The 23,186-nt window shown below is 50.1% G+C and overlaps 1 protein-coding gene across 1 annotated transcript in view; it reads left to right on the plus strand.

Annotated features, from left to right (window-relative positions):
* The first annotated feature begins 15,573 nt into the window (after nt 1-15,573).
* LOC144610258 (V-type proton ATPase subunit B, brain isoform) overlaps nt 15,574-23,186 on the plus strand; it is a 29,274-nt gene continuing 21,661 nt past the window's right edge. The window contains exons 1-5 of the mRNA XM_078428847.1: nt 15,574-15,595; nt 15,967-16,022; nt 19,635-19,733; nt 20,543-20,636; nt 21,575-21,652. Of these exons, the coding sequence (XP_078284973.1) occupies nt 15,574-15,595; nt 15,967-16,022; nt 19,635-19,733; nt 20,543-20,636; nt 21,575-21,652 (349 nt within the window). The remainder of the gene's footprint in view (nt 15,596-15,966; nt 16,023-19,634; nt 19,734-20,542; nt 20,637-21,574; nt 21,653-23,186) is intronic.

The raw sequence follows: 23,186 nt of genomic DNA on the forward strand, positions 1-23,186 counted from the left end.
TGCCACAGAAGGCAGTGGAGGCCAATTCACTGGATGTTTTCAAGAGAGAGTTAGATTTAGCGCTTAGGGCTAAAGGAATCAAGGGATATGGGGAGAAAGTAGGAACGGGGTACTGATTTTGGATGATCGGCCATGATCATATTGAATGGTGGTGCTGGCTTGAAGGGCCGAATAGCCTACTCCTGCACCTATGTTTCTATGTTTCTAATGAATAATTCATGACATTAGCGTGTCTGAAATCACACATGGTCAGATCAGGTAAAATGGCAGATTTCCCATCCTGAAAGTTCTTCCTGCATCAAACACATTCGTAAAAATATCCATGGTTTGTATTATTCATTTCAATGTTTTGTGAAAATTAGCAAGCTGCAGAGGCTGGTAAACTGAATAAAAACAGAATATGCAAGAAATACTCAGCAAGTTAGCCAGCATTTGTGGGAAGAGAATCAGGGTTAACATTTAACATCGAAAATCCGATATTACACGAGTTTCTGGATTTTAGTTGTAGCTGTATTCCCCACAACAAAGCATGGAGCTTTATACGGTCATAAGGTACAGGAGTAGAATTAGGCCATTCAGCCCATCAAGTCTACTCCGCCATTCAATCATGGCTGATCTATCTCTCCCTCCTAACCCCATTCTCCTGCCTTCTCCCCATAACCTCTGACACCCGTACTAATCAAGAATCTATCTATCTCTGCTTTAAAAATATCCACTGGCTTGGCCTCCACAGCTTTCTGCGGCAAAGAATTCCACAGATTCACCACTGTCTAAAGAAATTTCTGTCTCTGTCTAAAGCAATTTCCACCTCTGTCTAAAGAAATTTCTCCTCATCTCCTTCCTAAAAGAGCGTCCTTTAATTCTGAGGCTCTGATCTCTAGTCCTAGACTCTCCCACCAGTGGAAACATCCTCTCCACACCCACTATATCCAGGCAGTTCACTATTCTGTACGTTTCAATGAGGTCCCCCCTCATTCTTGTAAACTCCAGCGAGTACAGGCCCAGTGCCGACAAACGCTCATCATAGGTTAACCTAGTCATTCCTGGGGTCATTCTTGTAAACCTCCTCTGGACCCTCTCCAGAGCCAGCTCATCCTTCCTCAGATATGATGCCCAAAATTGCACGCAATATTCCAAATGTGGCCTTCCCAACGCCTTATAGAGCCTCAACATTACGTTCCTGTACTTGTATACAAGCCCTCTTGAAATAAATGTGAGCGTTTAGTTAGCTTTTGTACTACTGATTTGACTCGCAGATTAACTTTTGGGGAATCCTGCACCAGCACTCCCAAGTCCCTTTGCACCTCCGATTTCTGGATTCTCACCCCATTTAGAAAATAAATGCTTTGCTGTAAGAAGGTGAAACGAAGCTATTTTTGCAAACATTTTCTCATGAACATCAGTCTCTATAAAACCGTTACCTCCAGGTTCAAGAACAGCTTCTTCCTGTCAACCATCAGTTTCCTGAACCAACCTACACAATCCCAAGTACAAAACCTTACCTCAGTAACGAAATACAAAGGACTATACAGTTTGCACAATGTACCGGCTTCCACTTTCATGGTCTAATTACACAGTCTATTTTTTGTTAAGTTGACATTAGTTGGGTTTATTGTTGCCAAGGTACAGTGGAAAGCATTAATCCTCCGACATTTCTGCTACCCCCAATGGGATCCCACCACTAGCCACATTTTCCCATCTCCACCCCTTTCCACCTTCCGCAGAGACCGTTCCCTCCGCAACTCCCTGGTTAACTCATCCCTTCCCACCCAAACCACCCCCTCCCCAGGTACCTTCCCACAGAAGATGCAACACCTGTCCCTGTACCTTGGCCCTCGACTCTGTCCAGGGACCCCGGCAGTCCTTTCGGGTTAGGCAGAGGTTCACTTGCTCCTCCTCCAACCTCATCTACTGTATCCGTTGTTCAAGATGTGGACCAAACGTAGACTGGGCGATCGTTTAGCGGAACACCTTCGCTCAGCCCGCCTGAACCTACCTGATCTCCCGGTTGCTGGACACATTAATTCTCCTTCCCATTCTCACACAGACTTTTCTGTCCTAGGTCTCCTCCATTGTCAGAGTGAGGCTAAATGCAAATTGGGAGAACAGCATCTCATATTTCGTTTAGGCAGCTTACAGCCCAGGGTTATGAATATTGATTTATCTCATTTCAAGTAACCCCGGCATTCCCTCTCTCTCTATCCCTCCCCCACCCAAGTCGCACCAGCTTCTCGTTCTCCCCCAACAAACAGCTAACAATGGCCTGTTTCCTTTATCACTGTTACTTTTATGCATATCTTTCATTCATTGTTCTTTATCTCTCCACATCACTGTCTGTATCTTTTGTTTCCCTTATCTGTAACCCGTCTGAAGAAGGGTCTCGACCCGAAATATCACCCATTCCATCTCTCCAGAGATGCTGCCTGTCCCGCTGAGTTACTCCAGCTTTTTGTGTCTATCTTCAGTACAAATACCTTGAAGTGTACCTGGACAGAAAACTGAACATCGGTGGTGGGGAAGATGCTGGAGTCAATTATTAAAGAGGTAATAACGGTGCATTTGGATAGCAGTAAAAGGATAAGTCCAAGTCAGCATGGATTTATGAAAGGGAAATCGTGCTTGACTAATCTTCTGGAATTTTCTGAGGATGTGACAAGTAAAATGGATGAAGGGGAGCCAGTGGATGTAGTGTATCTAGACTTTCAGAAAGCCTTTGATAAGGTCCCACACGGGAGATTAGTGAGCAAAATTAGAGCATATGGTATTGGGGGTATGCTGTTGACATGGATAGAAAATTGGTTGGCAGACAGGAAGCAAAGATTAGGAGTAAACGGGTCCTTTTCAGAATGGCAGGCAGTGGCGAGTGGAGTGCCGCAAGGCTCGGTGTTGGGGCCGCAACTGTTTAGCATATATATTAATGATTTGGATGAAGGAATTAGAAGTAACACTAGCAAGTTTGCGGATGACACAAAGCTGGGTGGCAATGTGAACTGCGAAGAGGATGTTAGGAGGTTGCAGGGTGACCTGGACAGGTTGAGTGAGTGGACAGATGCCTGGCAGATGCAGTATAATATAGATAAATGTGAGGTTATCTACTTTGGCGGCAAAAACAAGGAGGCAGATTATTATCTCAATGGTGTCAGGTTAGGTAAGAGGGAAGTGCAGCAAGACCTGGGTGTCCTTGTACACCAGTCACTGAAAGTTGGCGTGCAGGTACAGCAGGCAGTGAAGAAAGCTAATGGCATGTTAGCCTTCATAACGAGAGGATTTCAGTATAGGAGTAAAGAGGTTCTTCTGCAGTTGTATAGGGCCCTGGTAAAACCACATCTGGAGTATTGTGTACAGTTTCGGTCTCCTAATTTGAGGAAGTGCAGCGTAGGTTCACGAGATTGATCCCTGGGATGGCGGGACTGTCATATGAGGAAAGATTGAAGTCAAAGTCAAAGTCAAAGTAAATTTTATTGTCAATCCTCAGCCAGTTTACACAGACAGAAAATCGAAATACCGTTTCCCACAATCCCGAGGAACAAAGTGCATAAAACTAAGTTAAAATTAAAAAGGCACAGCAAACAACAATCAACATAAAATATAAAATATAGTCACTTCAAATGCGTTAAAAATTTTTTTTTAAAGTGTCTGGTGCTGGATGTGCGTGTGTGTGGGGTGTTAAAGTTCAGGTCCAATAGGGGCAGGGGAGAGAGGAGGAAGGGAGGGGAGAGAGTTCAGCATCCTGACAGCCTGGTGGAAAAAACTGTTCTTTAGTCGGGTGGTGCTTGACCTCAGGCTGCGAAACCTTCTCCCTGAAGGCAGGAGGGTGAAGAGGCTGTTGGAGGGGTGGGAGGGGTCACCCACAATGCTCAATGCTTTGCGGGTGAGGCGGGTGGTGTAAAGGACCAGGAGTGTTGGGAGTGAGGCGCCAGTGATCCTCTCAGCAGTGTTCACTATGCGCTGCAGGGTCTTGCGGCTGGAGGCTGTGCAGCTGCCGAACCACACAGTGATGCAGCTGCTGAGGATGCTCTCGATGGCGCCTCGGTAAAAAGTGTACATGATGGGTGTGGGGGCTCCCGCTCTCTTCAGTTTGCGGAGGAAGTAGAGGCGCTGCTGGGCTTTCTTGGCGATGGACGTGATGTTGTTGCTCCAGGAGAGATCCTCGGTGATGTTCACCCCCAGGAATTTGGTGCTGCTCACCTGCTCCACAGCAGCACCATTGATGGTCAGTGGGTGGGGGTGTTGGGTGTGCGTTCTCCTGAAGTCGACAACAATCTCCTTTGTTTTCTCCACATTCAGGAAGAGATTGTTGTCTGTGCACCACACGGCCAGCTGGTCCACCTCCTTCCTGTAGTGGGTCTCGTCGTTGTTGCTGATGAGACCCACCACTGTTGTGTCATCCGCAAACTTGACGAAGTGGTTGGAGCTGTAGGTGGGTGTGCAGTCGTGGGTCAGCAAGGTGAAGAGCAGGGGGCTTAGCACACATCCTTGTGGGGCACCCGTACTCAGCGTGATGGTGTCCGATGTGTTGCTGCCGACCCGTACGGACTGGGGTCTGGCAGTGAGGAAGTCCAGCAGCCAGTTGCAGAGAAGGGGGCTGAGGCCCAGATTTGTTAGTTTACAAACCAGCTGCTGGGGGATGATGGTGTTGAATGCTGAGCTAAAGTCTATGAACAGCATCCTAACATATGAGTTTTTAGTGTCCAAGTGGGTGAGGGCTGGGTGTAGAGCAGAGGAGATGGCATCCTCAGTGGACCGCTTAGCTCGATATGCAAACTGAAACGGGTCCAGGGAGGGGGGGAGGTTGGATCTGATCTGCTTCATGACCAGCCTCTCGAAGCACTTCATGATGGTTGAAGTCAGCGCTACAGGGCGGTAGTCGTTGAAGCAGGATGGAGAAGACTTCTTGGGCACAGGTATGATGGTGGTTTCTTTGAAGCACAAGGGAACAACAGCCTGGCTCAGGGAGATGTTGAAGATGTCTGTGAGGACATCTGTGAGCTCAGCTGCGCAGTCTTTTAGCACACGACCAGGAATGTTGTCAGGTCCAGAAGCTTTCCGGGTGTTAATCCTTAACAGTGTGCTCCTCACACTGCCTGGAGACAGACAAATAGCCTGGTCGTTGGGGGGGGGGAGTTGTTTTCTGCGCAGGTGTGTTGCTCTGTGCTTCAAAGCGTGCGAAGAAGCCGTTGAGGTCGTTCAAGAGAGAGGTGTCACTGTCACAGGTCTGTGGTAAGGGTTTGTAGTCCGTGATAGTCCTAATACCCTTCCACAGGCTCCGTGTGTCTCTGCTGTCACTGAAGTGGGCTGTGATGCGCCGGGTGTAGTGTTGTTTGGCTTTCCTGATGCCACTGGAAAGGTTGGCCCTGGCTGCCCTGAGACCGGCTGGATTGCCCTCTCTGAAGGCAGCGTTGCGGACCCTCAGCAGCCCATGGACCTCCCCTGTCAGCCATGGCTTCTGGTTAGCCCGGATGGTGATGGCTCTGGTGTGGGTCACATCGTCAATGCATTTGGTGATGTAGCCTGTAACTGTCTCTGTGTATTCCTGAATGTTGGTTGTGTTGTTGTATGTTGCTGCCTGCTTGAACATGTCTCAGTCTGTAGTCTCAAAGCAGTTTTGGAATGCAGCTGTGCTGTCCTCTGACCACACACGTACCTCTTTTGAAACCGGTTTGGTGACTTTCACCGGGGGTCTGTATGCCGGTTTCAGCAGAACGGTGAGGTGATCAGAGAGGCCGATGTGGGGGAGGGGGGAAGCCTTGTATGCTCCTTTGATGGTCGTGTAGACAAGGTCCAAGGTGTTGTTTTCTCGTGTTGGGAAATCAACATGCTGGTATACTTTGGGCATGACAGTTTTTAGGTTAGCATGGTTGAAGTCCCCAGCTACGATGAGAAAGCCATCTGGGTGTGCTGTCTGCTGCTCAGAAATGGCCCGGTACAGTTCGCAGAGTGCCTCCTCTCTGTCCTTGTTGTTGGAACTGGGAGGGATGTAAACAGCGACTAACAGGATAGCTGTTAGCTCCCTCGGGAGGTAGAAAGGTCGGCACTTCACAATCATAAACTCCGCCAGCGGTGAACAGTGTTTGTAGACCAACACAGCGTCCCGACACCAAGCATCACTGATGTAAACAATCACACCGCCACCGCGAGTCTTCCCCCCGCTAACCGTAGCTCTGTCCGATCGGTAGCATGTTAGCCGGTCGAGCTGTTGTCATTAAGCCATGTTTCCGTAAAAACGTAAACACAGCATTCCCTCACCTCACGCTGGGTCGACCGGAGAAGTCTTATAGTGTCCATTTTATTGTCCAGTGAGCGTACATTAGCCATTAGCATGCTCGGAATAGCCGGTCTGTGTGGGCTAGCCGCTAGCCTAGCCCGGATGCCTCCGCGCTTACCCCTCTTCTGCTTCCTCTCACACCGCCTGCGGCGTCTCCTTTCCAGCCGGGGGGCAGCACTCGAGGCCGAGGTCGAGGCCAGGCAGAGTATTCTGAGGCCGCTAAGTTCCTCTGCAAGCGTAGCGTCCAGTGTTGATGATGTTGTTTTCTTGTCCAGCAAGAACTCACGACTATACTGTCTACTGCTGACTGTCCAGAGTTGTTGAAGTGACAAACATGACGAACTTGAAAAAACATTAAAAACACTCGAAAAATCGGGAGAGCGTGGGGCCGCTGCGTCTGCACGCGCTGCCATTTTAAGACTAGGCTTGTATTCACTGGAGTTTAGAAGGATGAGAGGGGATCTTATAGAGACATATAAAATTATACAAGGACTGGACAAGCTAGATGTAGGAAAAATGTTCCCAATGTTGGGCGAGTCCAGAACCAGGGGCCACAGTCTTGGATAACATTTCTGCCACAAGCATCCGTACGGCGGCACGGTGGCGCAGCGGTAGAGTTACTGCCTTACAGCGAATGCAGCGCCGGAGACTCAGGTTCGATTCTGACTACGGGCGCCGTCTGTACGGAGTTTGTACGTTCTCCCTGTGACCTGCGTGGGTTTTCTCCGAGATCTTCGGTTTCCTCCCACACTCCAGACGTACAGGTTTGTAGGTTAATTGACTGGGTGAATGTAAAAATTGTCCCTAGTGTGTGTAGGATAGTGTTAATGTGCGGGGATCGCTGGGCGGCGAGGACTTGGTGGGTCGAAGGGCCTGTTTCCGCGCTGTATCTCTAAATCTAAATCTAAAAAATCTTACTGCTTTCTACTGAAAATAAGCATTCATTTTATATTAGCTAAGACAACAACAAAATATCAACTATGTGCTCCACTGTCCGTGTTGGGTGCCCACATTCGCAGAAGGCAGTAGGCCATTCAGCCCTTCGAGCCAGCATGGCTGATCATCAGTAGGCTTGCCTCTTCCTTGTGACCTGAACACTGTCAGGGACAACCTTCAGCACCAGGGACAGCAGAGAGCGCACATGCGCACTGGCGACCGCGGGGCCGGCGCCGCACCGCGCGCGTGCGCACCGGGCCGCGGGCGGGGCTGGCGGAGGGAGGGGCGCATGCGCAAGTGCGCGGCGGAGGGAGGGGCGCATGCGCAGTGCGCGGCGGAGGGAGGGGCGCATGCGCAGTGCGCAGTGACGGCGGAGAAGATGGCGATGAAGTCGACCGGACGGATGGTAAACGGGGCCATGGCGACATCTCGGCCCGCGGCGCGCCCGCCACCTCCCGGGAGCACGTCCAGGCCGTCAGCAGGAACTACATGTCGCAGCCCAGCTGAGTGAGTGGCGGGGGCAGGCCGGGGAGGGGAGAGAGGGGGGGAGGGAGAGGGGGGGAGGGAGAGGGGGGGGGGGAGAGGGGGGGAGGGAGAGGGGGGGGGGGAGAGGGGGGGGAGGGAGAGGGGGGGAGGGAGAGGGGGGGGAGAGGGTGGGGAGGAGGGAGAGGGAGAGGGGGGGAGGGAGAGGGGGGGAGGAGAGGGGGGAGGGAGAGGGGGAGGGAGAGGGAGGGGGGGAGGGAAGGGAGGTAGGAGAGGGGGGGAGGGAGAGGGGGAGAGGGAGGTAGGGAGAGGGAGAGGGGGGGAGGGAGGTAGGGAGAGGGGGAGGGGAGAGGGAGAGGGGGGGAGGGAGAGGGGGGAGGGAGAGGGGGGGAGGGAGAGGGGGGAGGGAGAGGGAGAGGGAGGTAGGGAGAGGGGGGGAGGGAGAGGGGGAGAGGGAGGTAGGAGAGGGAGAGGGGGGAGGGAGAGGGGGGGAGGGAGGTAGGGAGAGGGAGAGGGGGGAGGGAGAGGGAGAGGGAGAGGGGGTGGAGAGGGAGAGTGGGGAGGGAGGGGGGAGGGGGGGGAGGGAGAGAGGAAAGAGGAAGCGAGGGAAAGAGGAAGGGAGAGGGAGGGGGAAGGGAGAGGGAGAGAGGGAGGTAGGGAGAGGGAGAGGGGGAGGGAGAGGGGGGGAGGGAGAGGGAGAGGGAGGTAGGGAGAGGGGGAGAGGGAGGTTAGGGAGAGGGAGAGGGGGGGAGGGAGAGGGGGGGAGGAGAGGGGGGGAGGGAGAGGGGGGGAGAGGGGGGGGAGAGGGAGAGGGAGAGGGGGGAGGGAGAGGGGGGGAGGGAGAGGGGGGAGGGAGAGGGAGAGGGAGGTAGGGAGAGGGGGGGAGGGAGAGGGGAGAGGGAGGTAGGGAGAGGGAGAGGGGGGAGGGAGGTAGGGAGAGGGGGGAGGGAGAGGGAGAGGGGGGAGGGAGAGGGGGGGAGGGAGAGGGGGGGAGGGAGAGGGGGGAGGAGAGGGAGAGGGAGGTAGGGAGAGGGGGGGAGGGAGAGGGGGAGAGGGGAGGGTAGGGAGAGGGAGAGGGGGGGGAGGGAGAGGGGGGGAGGGAGGTAGGGGAGGAGGGAGAGGGGGGGGAGGGAGGGGAGGGGAGAGGGGGTGGGTGGGAGGGGGGAGGGAGGGGGGAGGGGGGGAGGGGAGTGGGGGATAGAGGGAGGAGGGGAGAAGAGGAAGGGAGAGGGAGGGGGGAAGGGAGAGGGAGGGTGGAGGTAGGAGAGGGAGAGGGGGGGAGGGAGAGGGGGGGAGGAGAGGGGAGAGGGAGGTAGGGAGAGGGGGAGAGGGGAGGTAGGGAGGGGGAGTGGGTGGGGGAGGGGAGGAGGGGGGGAGGGGAGTGGGGGGGAGGGAGGTTGGGGAGGGAGGTAGGAGGGGAGAGGGTGGGAGGGAGAGGGAGAGGGGAGTTGGGGGTGGAGAGGGAGTGTGGGGAGGGAGGGGGGGGAGGGGGGGAGGGAGAGAGGGAAGGAGGGGAAGAGGAAGGTGAGTGGCGGGGGGGAGGGAGAGGGAGAGAGGGAGGTAGGGGAGAGGGTGGAGGGGGGGAGGGAGAGGGGGGTGAGGAGAGAGGGAGAGGGAGGTAGGGAGAGGGAGAGGTGGGTGAGGGGGAGGGGAGGGGGGGTGGGAGAGAGGGAAGAGGAAGCGAGGGAAGGAGGAAGGGAGAGGGAGAGAGGGGAGGTAGGTGGAGGAGAGGGGGGGAGGGGAGGTGGGGGAGGGTGAGGGGTGAGGGAGGTAGGGAGAGGGAGAGGGGAGAGGGAGAGGTAGGTAGGGAGAGGGAGAGGGGGAGTGTGGGAGGGAGGTGGGGGAGGGGAGAGTGGGTAAGGGAAGCGAGGGAAAGAGGAAGGGAGAGGTGGTGGGGGGAAGGGAGAGGGAGAGAGGGGGAGGGTGAGTGGGGGTGGGTGGGTGAGTGGGGGGTGGGTGGGTGAGGGGGGGAGGGAGGGAGAGGGGGGAGGGAGGGAGAGGGGCCATTCCTTCAGTGTGGAGACTTCAACACCAGCACCATGACAGTGTTGTCAGTCAGAGAGCGGACGCCAGAGGCTGCAGACGCTGAAAAACCGGATCAAAAACCAAAGCGCCGGAGGAACGCAGCATCAGTGGAGGGAATGGCCAGACGACGCTTCCTTTCCCCGCCATACACTCATCGCCTATCCTCAAGTCCTATATTTCCCTTTTAGTTTTAGTTTAGTTTAGAGATACAGCGCGGATACGGGCCCTTTCGGCCACCGGGTCCGCGACGACCAGCGATCCCCGCACATTAACACTATCCTACGCGCACTAGGGACAATGTTTACATTTGCCCAGCCAATTAGCCTAGAAACCTGTACGTCTTTGGAATGTGGGAGGAAACCGAACATCTCGGAGAGAAACCCACGCAGGTCACGGGGAGAACGTACAAACTCCGTACAGACGGCGCCCGGGACTCTGGAGCTCTAAGACAGCCACTCTACTGCTGCGCCTTTTATCTCCTTCTATTCCATCCTATCCCCTTCCATCCTTATCTCCTCCCCCGCTCCTCTGGTTTTTACATTTCACCCCTCTGATGTGGCACCCTTCTGTCCTCGTTGCCAACAGCGAGAATTTGCCACTTACTCCACCTATCTGCCAATCTGCCCTCTTACCTAAGTCCAGCTATCACTTGCCAGGCTTTTGCTCCACTCTCGGCTCTTTTCTAGCACCCCCTCCCTTCAGTTTGAAGAAAAATCCTGACCCAAAATCTGTTCATTTCCCTCACATATGCTGTCTGGCCTTCTGAGTTTCTCCAGTAGTTTTTTTTTCTTTTCTCTTAAGAGTTTGTGGGTGGATTGGAGAAGAACTAAATACTTCCTGTATTTACTTGCAGTTGACAAATGTCCTATCATATCATATATCATATATATACAGCGCGGAAACAGGCCTTTTCGGCCCACCAAGTCCGCGCCGCCCAGCGATCCCCGCACATTAACACTATCCTACACCCACTAGGGGACAATTTTTTTTTACATTTACCCAGTCAATTAACCTACATACCTGTACGTCTTTGGATGTGGGAGGAAACCGAAGATCTCGGAGAAAACCCACGCAGGTCACGGGGAGGACGTACAAACTCCTTACAGTGCAGCACCCTTAGTCAGGATCGAACCTGAGTCTCCGGCGCTGCATTCGCTGTAAAGCAGCAACTCTACCGCTGCGCTACCGTACCTCCTCACAGGAGGTTATTCATAGAAGATAGAGCTCTAGGTGCTCATGGAATCAAGGGATATGGGGAGATCCTTCCCAGATCTCCCTCTATCTTCCTGTCTCCACCTATATCCTTCCTTTGTCCCGCCCCCCCTGACATCAGTCTGAAGAAGGGTCTCGACCCGAAACGTCAACCCATCCTTCTCTCCCGATATGCTGCCTGACCTGCTGAGTTACTCCAGCATTTTGTGAATAAATCGATATGGGGAGAAGGCAGGCCCAGGTTACTGATTGTGGATGATCAGCCATGATCATAATGAATGGCGGTGCTGGCTCGAAGGGCCAAATGGCCTCCTCCTGTACCTATTTTCTATGTTACAGGGATGCCTGTTGAAGAGGCTGTGGGCTAGCAAAGTGGTGATTCCTTTGGCACAGGGTCTAAAGGCCTCAGCTATTGTATATTCATGGTTTTGATATTAACAGGCCATGTCCTTAGGATAGAAAGGTTTTAGCGGCAAATACAAGAGATACTGTAATCTTGAGCAAAAAGAATTCTGAGCCAAAATGGTGCCTGTCCATTTCACTCCACAGGTGCTGCCTGGCCTGCTGAGCTACTCCCGAAAGATGCAATGGGATGTGGGGCAAATGCGATCTTTCCCGTTATAAATCCTGGTGGGCGAAGGGCCTGTTTCAGTGCTCTGTGATTGTTTACCATAAGTCATCCTTGGGTTATGGCAGGGTTCCATTGCTGTGAACAGTTTGTGAACCTGGATGGTTCACAAATTGGGAATGTGGCTGTCAACTGAATTTCCACAGGCCAGAAGATGCCTGCAGCAGCCAGCAACTCCCTCCCTCTGGTGTGTACCGGCTGTACATATACCGACCGCTGTTCATAAACTGGGGAGGAACGGTCTCTTGTGCTGTGGGGAAAGGGGAGTGAAGGTCATCCAGATCAACCTTGCTCCTCCTGCTGCGCCTTCAATGAGGGAAAGGTGGGCACACACAATGCAGCAACATTGGACGTCTGCAAATGCGGGAAATATGAAAAAATAGCTCAAAAGTGATGGAAATACTCAGCAGGTGAGGCAGCAGCTGTGGTCGAGGTGGAGAGTTCGCCTTTTAGGTCAGTCATACAGCAGGGGAACAGGCCTTTCAGCTCAACCTGTCCATGCCGAAAAAGATGCCCCATCTAAGCTGGTCCCGTTTGTATGTATTTGGGTCATGAACCTCAAACTTTCCTATCCATGTATCTGCCCATAAGGGTTTCCATCTTTTTTTTAATGTGTCCACCATCTTGTATTTTAGAATTTAGGAGATGTACAAACTAGTTATCTATTTACCAAATGTGACAGCACAAGATATCTGTTTACACGTCATCTATATACTAAAACTCTGGTTTGTTTGTTTGTTCCTGAACTGCAGCCAAAATGGTACACGATAGCGCAACAATTTTAGGCCCACCTTACTCACCGTCGTCCCTTTGGTGCTAATGGAAGAAGTTTCATTGAAATTGGTGTTACATTTTTAAAGTTATTCACATTTTAAAGGTTAAATCTATCTCCTAGGGAGGGAGGATAAGGGGGGTGGAGGGGGACAGGGAGTGGGAGGAGAAGGTGCTGCACCAATGCAGGGAGAGATTTGGGGTCCAACGGGTCCACTTGGTCTAGTTATGCATAAAAGTTGAAGTGTTTCTTGAAAAATACTACATATATCATACAGGACAGAATTAAATTGGTACAAACTCCATGGTATGCATAAGGATGTTCAGCCATGATCATAATGAATGACGGTGCTGGCTCGAAGGCCGAATGGCCTCCTCCTGCACCTATTTTCTATGTTTCTATGATGTTGTATTTACCATCCTGTCTATTAAATCTAAGTTAATATACACCGATCAGCCAAAACATTATGACCACTGACAGGCGAATGGAATAACATTAATTATCTTGTTTACAATGGCACCTGTCAAGGAGTGGGATATATTAGGCAGCAAGTGAACAGTCAGTTCTTGAAGTTGATGTGTTGGATGCAGGACAAAAGGGGAAGGACTTTGACAAGGGCCAAATTGTTATGGCCAGACGACTGGGTCAGAGCATCTCTGAAACGGCAAGGCTTGTGGGGTGCTCCCGGTCAGCAGTGGTGAGTCCCTACCGACAGTGGTCCGAGGAGGGACAAACCACAAACCGGCGACAGGGTGTTGGGCGCCCAAGGCTCAAGGGCAACGAAGGCTATCCCGTCTGGTCCGAACCGACAGAAGGTCGACTGACACAAGTCACAGAAAATGTTAATGGTGGTCATGGGAGGAATGTGTCACAATACACAGTGCACCGCACCCTGCTGCGTATGGGGCTGCACATGGAGGGACCAACAGCATATTAGGCAGGTCCTCCGTGTGCAGCCCCATTGGTCATAATGTTTTGGCTCATTGGGTCATAATGTTTTGGCTGACCAGTGCATATTCATGTGAGCTCAGCATTGGAGCAGTCCCATTTGGTTCTGCTAGATCATGGTCGGAATTATCCTTGAACGGGGAACAGTGTGGTGAATCTGCGGAGTTCATTGCCACAGACGGCTGTGGAGGCTGGAGATTGTCAGAATTAGTAAGGGTGTCAAAGGTTATGTTGAGAAGGCAGGAGATTGGGGTTGAGGGGGAAAATAGATCAGCAATGACTGAATGGCGGAGTAGACTCAATGGTCCGAATGGTCTAATCCTGCTCCTAAAACGTATGGACAGTGGCGGCTGTCAGACCCGCCTGGTCGGGCCCGGCTCGCCTGCCGGGGACATTGGTGGGACACCCACGCTGTGAGAGCGAGGAACGACCCACGAGCAACCGCCGGAGAGCGAGGAAGTGAGGAAGGCCGTCAGAAGCTCCTGGCGAGCGTCACAGGAGAGGACACTGGCGGGCAACTGCGGGCGGGCAACGGCGGGCGGATAACCGTGGGCGGGCAATGGCAGGTGGGCCCACGGTGGGTTCTGGGGGTCGGTCATGGACCAGCCGCCGAGAACAAAGAGGAACCAGCGTGGGGGGGGGGGGTGGGGGGGGCTGACGAGAGAGTACAGACGTACAACTGCTAACCTGTGAAACAAGTCACACGAAATAAAAATATTTACACCTTCCTGCTGTATGTTTTCAAAAAGATGATGTCATTCTATTAATCCTGCACCAATCATTGATAATTTTAAGTACTATTTTTACAAATGGGGAAAAAATGTAAAAGAAATATTAAAACGTAATTAAACATTACAGAATGAGATATTATCCTCGGAACCCATGAGGTCTGACAAGGAATCTTCACATCGAATGCATACCTGCTTTTTTGCTTTTAATTTACAGATGTTTACGGTTCCCATGTCACAAGATGCTGATTAAAGCAGATATGTTTTAATGTTTGCTGGACCAGTTGGGTTCGCCCACAGCTTCTCTATCAAATTGACTTTTATATTTAACGTTGTCAAAATAGAGTGAGGATTTCAAGTCAGTGTGGAGCCTACAATGTGTGTGTGTATTTGTGTAGAAACAAGAAACCATAGATGTAAAAAAGACACCGTGCTGGAGTGTGTGCAGGAAGGAACTGCAGATGCTGGTTTAAACTGAAGATAGACACCAAAAGCTGGAGTAACTCAGCAGGGCAGGCAGCATCTCTGGAGAACATGATTAAGAGATGGTCGGGTGGGTCCCAGCCCGAAACATCACCTCACCATGTCCTCCTGGGATGATGTCTGACCCGCTGAGCTACTCCAGCGCTTTGTGTCTTTTGATGTGTGTATTTCTCTTTGTTATTAAGTCATTACAGGCAATCATTTGGCTTTGTTGCATTCGACATTAGCATCATACTAATGTTGCAAATATTTCTGATGTAAATCACCATATTTTAAAAACAACAATCCTGAATGTTATAGACAATAGACAATAGGTGCAGGAGGAGGCCATTCGGCCCTTCGAGCCAGCACCGCCATTCAATGTGATCATGGCTGATCATTCTCAATCAGTACCCCGTTCCTGCCTTCTCCCCATACCCCCTGACTCCGCTATCCTTAAGAGCTCTATCTAGCTCTCTCTTGAATGCATTAAGGTCTCTTGAATTGACCTCCACTGCCTTCTGAGGCAGAGAATTCCACAGATTCACAACTCTGACTGAAAAGGTTTTTCCTCATCTCTGTTCTAAATGGCCTACCCCTTATTCTTAAACTGTGGCCCCTTGTTCTGGACTCCCCCAACATTGGAAACATGTTTCCTGCCTCTAACGTGTCCAACCCCTTAATAATCTTATACGTTTTGATAAGATCTCCTCTCATCCTTCTAAATTCCAGTGTATACAAGCCTAGTCGCTCCAGTCTTTCAACATATGACAGTCCTGCCATTCCGGGAATTAACCTAGTAAACCTACGCTGCACGCCCTCAATAGCAAGAATATCCGTCCTCAAATTTGGAGACCAAAACTGCACACAGTACTCCAGGTGCGGTCTCACTAGGGCCCTGTACAACTGCAGAAGGACCTCTTTGCTTCTATACTCAACTCCTCTTGTTTTGAAGGCCAACATTCCATTGGCTTTCTTCACTGACTGCTGTACCTGCACGCTACCTTTCAGTGACTGATGCACTAGGACACCCAGATATGTTGGTAAAATATACGTATAGACTGTGACCAGCGTGGAATGCCACGCTGCAGTATTCCATGGTAATTTGGAAACAATGCTCTTGTATTTCATTAATGGTAATTTAAGATTATACAAAGTGGCAAAAATTATACAGATAAGAATATGGAAATTATACAGATATGAATCTCTGGAATTTGTCACCACACAAGGCTGTGGAGACCGTCAGTGGACATATTTAAGGCAGAGATAGATAAGATTCCTGATTAGTACGGGTGTCAGTGGTTACGGGGAGAGGGCAGGAGAATGGGGTTGGGAGGGAGAGATAGATCAGCCATGATTGAATGGTGGAATAGACTTGATGGGATGAATGGCCTAATTCTTCTCCGATCACTTATGATCCTTTGAAATGTATTTTGCCGCTCCACAACAAAACACTGCATCTAGTAACATTTAAAAGAAGAATTAAGACATTTTTTTCTCTTTGCAGCATATAAAACAGTTTCTGGTGTGAACGGGCCACTCGTAATCCTGGATCAAGTCAAGGTACTGAGCTCAGTTGTGTGTAGAATTACATGGATGTTACAGAGGAGACGTTTGGCTTATTCTGTCTGTTGTTTATCCTTGTTTTGAGCAATATCTCAAATCCCACACTTTAGTCCTGTTGTTATAACTTCATTCATCATTTTGATAGTCAGTTCTGCTCTGATGGTTCACTTGAATCATTCACTGTGATTTGGGTGTTTTTGCATTTATTTTCTTCATTGGCCAAAGTCTTTTGCAATTAATCTTTGCCTAAGACCTCTCAGTTTTGGCCCCTCAAATCCCACAGGCTGCTCGTGGCCGCTTCCATAATTTTATTCATCAATCATCTCTTTAATTTCTGTTTTCAACAGCATTGGTTTTCTAAAACTTGAAAGTATAGTTTCACATTTGGGTGGTTTATGGTTCAACTTTGCAACTTGCTTTTAAAAAGTTTTCTTTGACCTTTAATCCTTCGTGTCGACTTGTCTTTCCACCTCGCTCCTCTCAACCAGAACTTATACAAAACCCGCTCTTGAATCTGATTCAGAAGTCTGCTTCAACTTATTATTTTGATTTGAACTAGTAGTAAGTTCATCAGTCCTGAGAGCCTGAGCCATAATTGATTTCTACAGATAATCTGTTTTAATACTTCCAAACAAGTATCTGAATCTTTTCCATTTTAAACATGCTGCCATATTGGTCAAGAAAGTGGTATCATGTTAGGACGTATAGGAAAGAAAACTGCGGATGCTGGTTTAAATCGAAGGTAGACGCAAAATGCTGGAGTAACTCAGCGGGTCAGGCAGCATCCCTGGAGAGAAGGAATGGGTGACGTTTCGGGTCGAGACTCATGTTTGGAATGTTATGTTCTCTTCTCCATTTACAGTCCTAGTTAGTGATTAGTTAAAATGTGTTACAATGGTAATTGTTAACTACGAATCTCCCTGATTTGTATTCATCTTTTAAATTTGTATTTTAATCTCTAACCACATGGATTCTGAATATCTTTCTATTAGTATAACCTTTTTTTGTCAAAGATATGAAATAAGAGTTTGCATTTCCCACTAAGCTTTGAAATATATGCTCTGTATTTTTCTAATTTCCTCTCAATAAAAACCTTTTAAGTGTTTGTAACAGGTTGATTTTTCGCCCTCTGGACCCCTCCTTTTCCATGCTGGTTTTCTCAGTAGATTTGTTGTGTATAATTAACGTACATACCTTTTTGCTTACTTTGTTTTTATTGCTTTTATCTTCATATCATTTGCTTTTCATGCCTCTACAACTCTTATGTTTTGCAAGTTACATTCAAATTAAAGCCAGTTTTTCTCTAAATCTACACAGCAATCTATAAAAAATAAAGAAATGCTTAATGCATTATAACAATCTTTCAACCAGTTTCAACCTCCTGCCAGTGACAAACTTTGATTTATTCACAAAATGCTGGAGTAACTCAGCAGGTCAGGCAGCATCTCGGGAGAGAAGGAATGGGTGACGTTTCGGGTCGAGACCCTTCTTCAGACTGATGTCAGGGGGGCGGGCAAAGGAAGGATATAGGTGGAGACAGGAAGATAGGGGGAGATCTGGGAAGGAGGAGGGGAAGGGAGGGACAGAGGATCTATATAAAGTTGGAGAAGTCGATGTTCATACCACTGGGCTGCAAACTGCCCAGGCGAAATATGAGGTGCTGTTCCTCCAATTTCCGGTGGGCCTCACTATGGCACTGGAGGAGGCCCATGACAGAAAGGTCAGACTGGGAATGGGAGGGGGAGTTGAAGTGCTCGGCCACCGGGAGATCAGTTTGGTTAATGCGGACCGAGCACAGGTGTTGAGCGAAGCGATCGCCGAGCCTGCGCTTGGTTTCGCCGATGTAAATAAGTTGACATCTAGAGCAGCGGATGCAATAGATGAGGTTGGAGGAGGTACAGGTGAACCTTTGTCTCACCTGGAAAGACTTTTTGGGTCCTTGGATGGAGTTGAGGGGGGAGGTAAAGGACAGGTGTTGCATCTCGTGCGGTTGCAGGGAAAGTGCCCGGGGATGGGGTGGTTTGGGTAGGAAGGGACGAGTAGACCAGGGAGTTACGGAGGGAACGGTCTCTGCGGAACGCAGAGAGGGGAGGGGATGGGAAGATATGGCCAGTGGTGGGGTCCCGTTGGAGGTGACGGAAATGTTTTGCGGATGATTTGTTGGATCCGCTGGCTGGTGGGGTGGAAGGTGAGAACGAGGGGGATTCTGTCCTTGTTGCGAGTGGGGGGAGGGGGAGCAAGAGCGGAGCTGCGGGATGTAGAAGAGACCCTAGCGAGAGCCTCATCTATAATGGAGGAGGGGAAGCCCCGTTTCCTGAAGAATAGAATTATATTGTGCAAGAACGAACTTGGTAATTGGATCTATAATTGGAAAAATGACTTGTTTGCAGGGTTGCGGAGAAAAGGCTAAGATATAGAGTCAAATGGGAAAGCTCTTTTAATGATCAGTGTGTTATGTTATTCAATGGTGTGACTGTGCAGCAGCTAAATTACAGGAGGGATAATCCAGAGGCCGTGACTAATAATCTTGTGTGGCGGATCAGGCCACTCCTCGGGTCAGCCCCCTCGTTACGTGACGGACAGGTGAAAGGAGTTAAAAGCCAGACCAAGGGAAGGCGTGGATCATCCCTTGGAGAACTACGCTGTGGGCACCAGCTCACAGCCTAATAAAGAATCTAACAAAACACTGCCTGGCGTCTTGCCTTTTCTCTGGCCTCCGCCAGGCCACTACACTTGTGTGCTTGCGTCACAGAGTCATGCCTACCAGGATGCTCCGTCTAAGATAGTCCCGTTTGCCTGCATGTGGCCCCGAGACCTCCAAACCTTTCCTATTCAAGTCCCCTTCCAAGTGTCTTGTGAATGTTGCTATTGTCCCTGTCTCAACGACATCCTCTGGCACATCGTCCAAAGATCCATCTTTCAACCAGTTTCAACCTCCTGCCACTAAATCGGGTTCCCATTACATCTTGCCCCACTCACCTTAAACCTGCCCTCTGGTTCTTTTGAATCCCCCACCATAGCTGAAAGACTCTGTGCATTCACTCGATCATGATTTTATACTCCTCTGTAAGATTATCCCCAGTCTCCTATGCTCCAGGGAATAAAGTCCCCGCCTGCCCAACCTCTCCCTTTAACTCGTGCCTTTGACTTTAGGCAACATCCTTGCAAATCTTCTCTTCACTGCAGCGTCATCCCTTAATTATGTTAGGAGTTTACACGAGTGTTAAATTGACAATGATTACAACTTTAAATAGTTTTTCTGTCCCTCTCTTCCCCTCCTCCTTCCCAGATCTCCCTCTATCTTCCTGTCTCCACCTATGTCCTTCCTTTGTCCCGCCCCCCTGACATCAGTCTGAAGAAGGGTCTCGACCCGAAAAGTCACCCATTCCTTCTCTCCTGAGATGCTGCCTGACCCGCTGAGTTACTCCAGCATTTTGTGAATAAATACCTTCGATTTGTACCAGCATCTGCAGTTATTTTCTTATATATCCGAAAAGGTTGAATCATATGATGAAATTTCGATGTAACTATGAGACTGGGTGAGATTGTGTAAAACACTTCCATGCAAGGGATTGTCAGAAGTCTGATTGTAACTTGTTTGTCCTCCAGTTTCCCAGATATGCTGAGATTGTGCATCTGACACTTCCAGATGGCACCAAGCGCAGTGGGCAGGTACTGGAGGTCAGTGGCTCGAAAGCAGTGGTTCAGGTACGACAACTTCTTCGATTCAAAAACTAACGCTTTAAAAGATAACCTGCTGCCTTGAATGCTATCAGATAAATTGTAACACTGAATATGCACACAGCTTGTTCAGCATTTGAAAGAGGGCAATGTTTCTGGCTCTAAAGTAGAGGAAAATAATTTGTTTTTCCCCACCGAGGTTGGCGGACAAATACTATATTTGCTGTTTTATTTCTGCTATTGATATCTAAACAGTGATTCTTCCTACTAGGCTATTTCTCTTTCCACTACGCCTATGTTCTAATATTGAAATGGTTAAGATCTTCATTTCCTCTTTTATGGTTGTGTTAAAATTGAATTGAAATGAATTTATAAAATACAGCATGGAGCCAGGCCCGTTCAGCTCCGAGTCCACACTGACCTGTTTTCACTAATTTGTGTTACCTCACTTTTGCATGCACTTCCCACACACGAGGAAGTTTCACACAGGTCAATTAACCTACACACCCGCACGACTTTAGGATGTGGGTGAAAACTGGAGCAGCTGGAGGAAATCCATGCGGGCAACAGGGAAAGCGTGCAAACTCCACACAGACAGCACCTGCGATTGGGATCGAACCTGGATCTCTGGTGCCGTGAGGCAGCAGCTCCACCAGCCATGCCATCGTACTGCCCGCTGTACTCCTGACAAGATGTCCGTTTCTTCAATCACTGATATCACCCTCCTGTTATGTAATGTGCTGCACGTCTGTAATATTGTTACCTGGTTGACTGAGTCAGTGAAATGTGAGATCGACAGTGCAACTGTACATTCTCCTTTCTATCTCATTTGAAAGGTCTTTGAAGGTACCTCTGGTATTGATGCAAAGAAAACAAGCTGTGAGTTTACTGGAGATATCCTGCGCACTCCAGTGTCTGAAGATATGCTTGGTAAGTGTTGTGTCAGATATTTAAGCTTGCAATGTCCTTAAATTATTCATCCTCAGCTTGTCATTTATAAACTGCCATGGCTTTTAATCAAAGTTGAAAGTGAGTTTTTGTGTGAATATGATCACGGGCCAGGTCTCTAGGTATGATCACGGGCCAAGGTCTCTGGGAACCCGCCCTCTTCCCTGACATCAGTCTGAAGAAGCGTCTCGACCCGAAACGTCACCCATTCCTTCTCTCCAGAGATGCTGCCTGACCTGCTGAGTTACTGCAGCATTTTGTGTCTTATCTTTGGTGCACTTCCCTCCAACTCTTTTCTTACACAAGACGGGAGGAGAGAGACAGGAAAAATTGAATTGAGTTGAACTGAAGGACTCGGCATGAAAACAGGCCCATTGGCCCACCGAGTCCACGCCGGCCATCGATTACCCGTTCACACCAGTTCTATGTTATTCCTCTTTCACACCCACTCCCGACATTTAGAGGGACAGTTTAGAAGCCGTTTAAACCTACATACCCTCGCATCTTTGGGGCGCGTTAGGAGAGCGGAGCACCTGAAGGAAGGTGGTACGGTCATGGGGCGAACCCCACACAGGTCAGGATGGAACCCGGGTCTCTGGTGCTGTGAAGCAGCTGCACTACCTGCCGCGCCACTCTGCTGCCCTGGAGTTGTTCAGGAAAAGGACGGGACATCCAGTTACGTATGGAAGAAAGCCATGGATAAGAAACAAGCAGATTGCAGAAACACTAATGTGAAAACTGTCCTCATCAGTGAAGGCCAACCTATAACCTTGGATTTGAAATTGCTTCAGAGCCCAGATTGGGCATTGTTGGTTAGTTTTGATATCACGATGCCACTCCAGGGCCTACAAATATCGGACAGCATCCAGTGTTCTCTACGTTGCCGAGGGAAATTAAAAATTGAAATGTTTTCATTGCAGGTCGTGTGTTTAACGGATCTGGAAAACCAATAGACAGAGGTCCCACTGTCCTTGCTGAGGACTACTTGGACATTATGGGTACGCACATATTTCTGTTCTGAATATTGAATATTGTACGTGTAATAGTTGGGATCATTTAATTCCCAAAACACCCAATCTTCAAATAATTTATGCTTGTGAACATTTTTTAGATTTAGATTTAGGGATACAGCACAGAAACAGGCCCTTCGGCCCACCGGGTCTGCGCAGACCTTTGATGAAAGGATGAAAATTTAGTCTCTTTAAATGAAATTATTCAAATTAGTCCTGGCAACAGTTATGCAAAAAAGTAATATATTTTCGTTGAGAAATATTAGATTTAGAGATACAGATTTAGAGATACAGCGCGGAAACAGGCCCTTCGGCCCTCCAAGTCCGTGCCGCCCAGTGATCCCCGCACATTAACACTATCCTAAACCCACTACGGACAATTTTTACATTTACCAAGCCAATTAACCTACGTACCTGTACGTCTTTGGAGTGTGGGAGGAAACCGAAGATCTCGGAGAAAACCCACTCAGGTCACGGGGAGAACGTACAAACTCCGTACAGACAGCACCGGTAGTCAGGATCGAACCTGAGTCGCTGCATTCACTGTAAGGCAGCAACTCTACCGCTGCGCCACCGTGCCGCAAATTTGTTTGCCAACCTTGGGTCCAGACAACTCAGCAAGGCAAAACATCCTCCTCACAGCTACCCTGCCAAGTCCTGAAGAGGCCGTCCCCAATTCTTCTAAACTCCAGATGGTATTAGCTCAGTCAATACGAGAAACATAGATAATAGGTGCAGGAGGAGGCCATGCGGCCCTTCGAGCCAGCACCGCCATTCATTGTGATCATGGCTGACCAAGTATTAAGGCAGTACTGCCTTAATACTGGCTAAATCTCCTCTCACAGAACAAACAACCACAACCACCTGCCATCCACCAACCCCCTCCCACAAGATCCAGGAATCGACATGAGACTGTTACTGTCCCCCTCTCCCAACCCCCCCCCCCACTCCCAACCCCCCCCCACTCCCAACCCCCCCCACTCCCAACCCCCCCCACTCCCAACCCCCCCCCACTCCCAACCCCCCCCCCACTCCCAACCCCCCCTCACTCCCAACCCCCCTCACTCCCAACCCTCCTCACTCCCAACCCCCCCTCACTCCGAACCCCCCCCACTCCCAACCCCCCCCTCTCCCAGCCCCCCATCTCAACCCCTCCCATCTCAACCCCCCCTCTCCCAACCCCCTCACTCCCAACCCCCCCCTCTCCCAACCCCCCCTCTCCCAACCCCCCCCCACTCCCAACCCCCCCCCCACACCCAACCTCCCCTCACTCCCAACCCCCCCACTCCCAACACCCCCCACTCCCAACCCCCCCATCTCCCACCCCCCCATCTCCCAAACCCTCAAACACCCCTCTCCCCTCCCATTCGTCCCTCCTCTCACAGAACAAACAACCACCTGCCATCCACCAACCCCCTCCCACAAGATCCAGGAATCGACATGGGACACCCCTCCCTTTCACTCCCCCCTTCTCTCTCCTCCCCCCTCTCTCTCCCTCCCCCCCCCTCTCTCTCCCTCCCCC

Source organism: Rhinoraja longicauda, chromosome 36 (genome assembly GCF_053455715.1).
Source record: "Rhinoraja longicauda isolate Sanriku21f chromosome 36, sRhiLon1.1, whole genome shotgun sequence".
In the NCBI taxonomy this organism is placed as follows: Eukaryota; Metazoa; Chordata; class Chondrichthyes; order Rajiformes; family Arhynchobatidae; genus Rhinoraja; species Rhinoraja longicauda.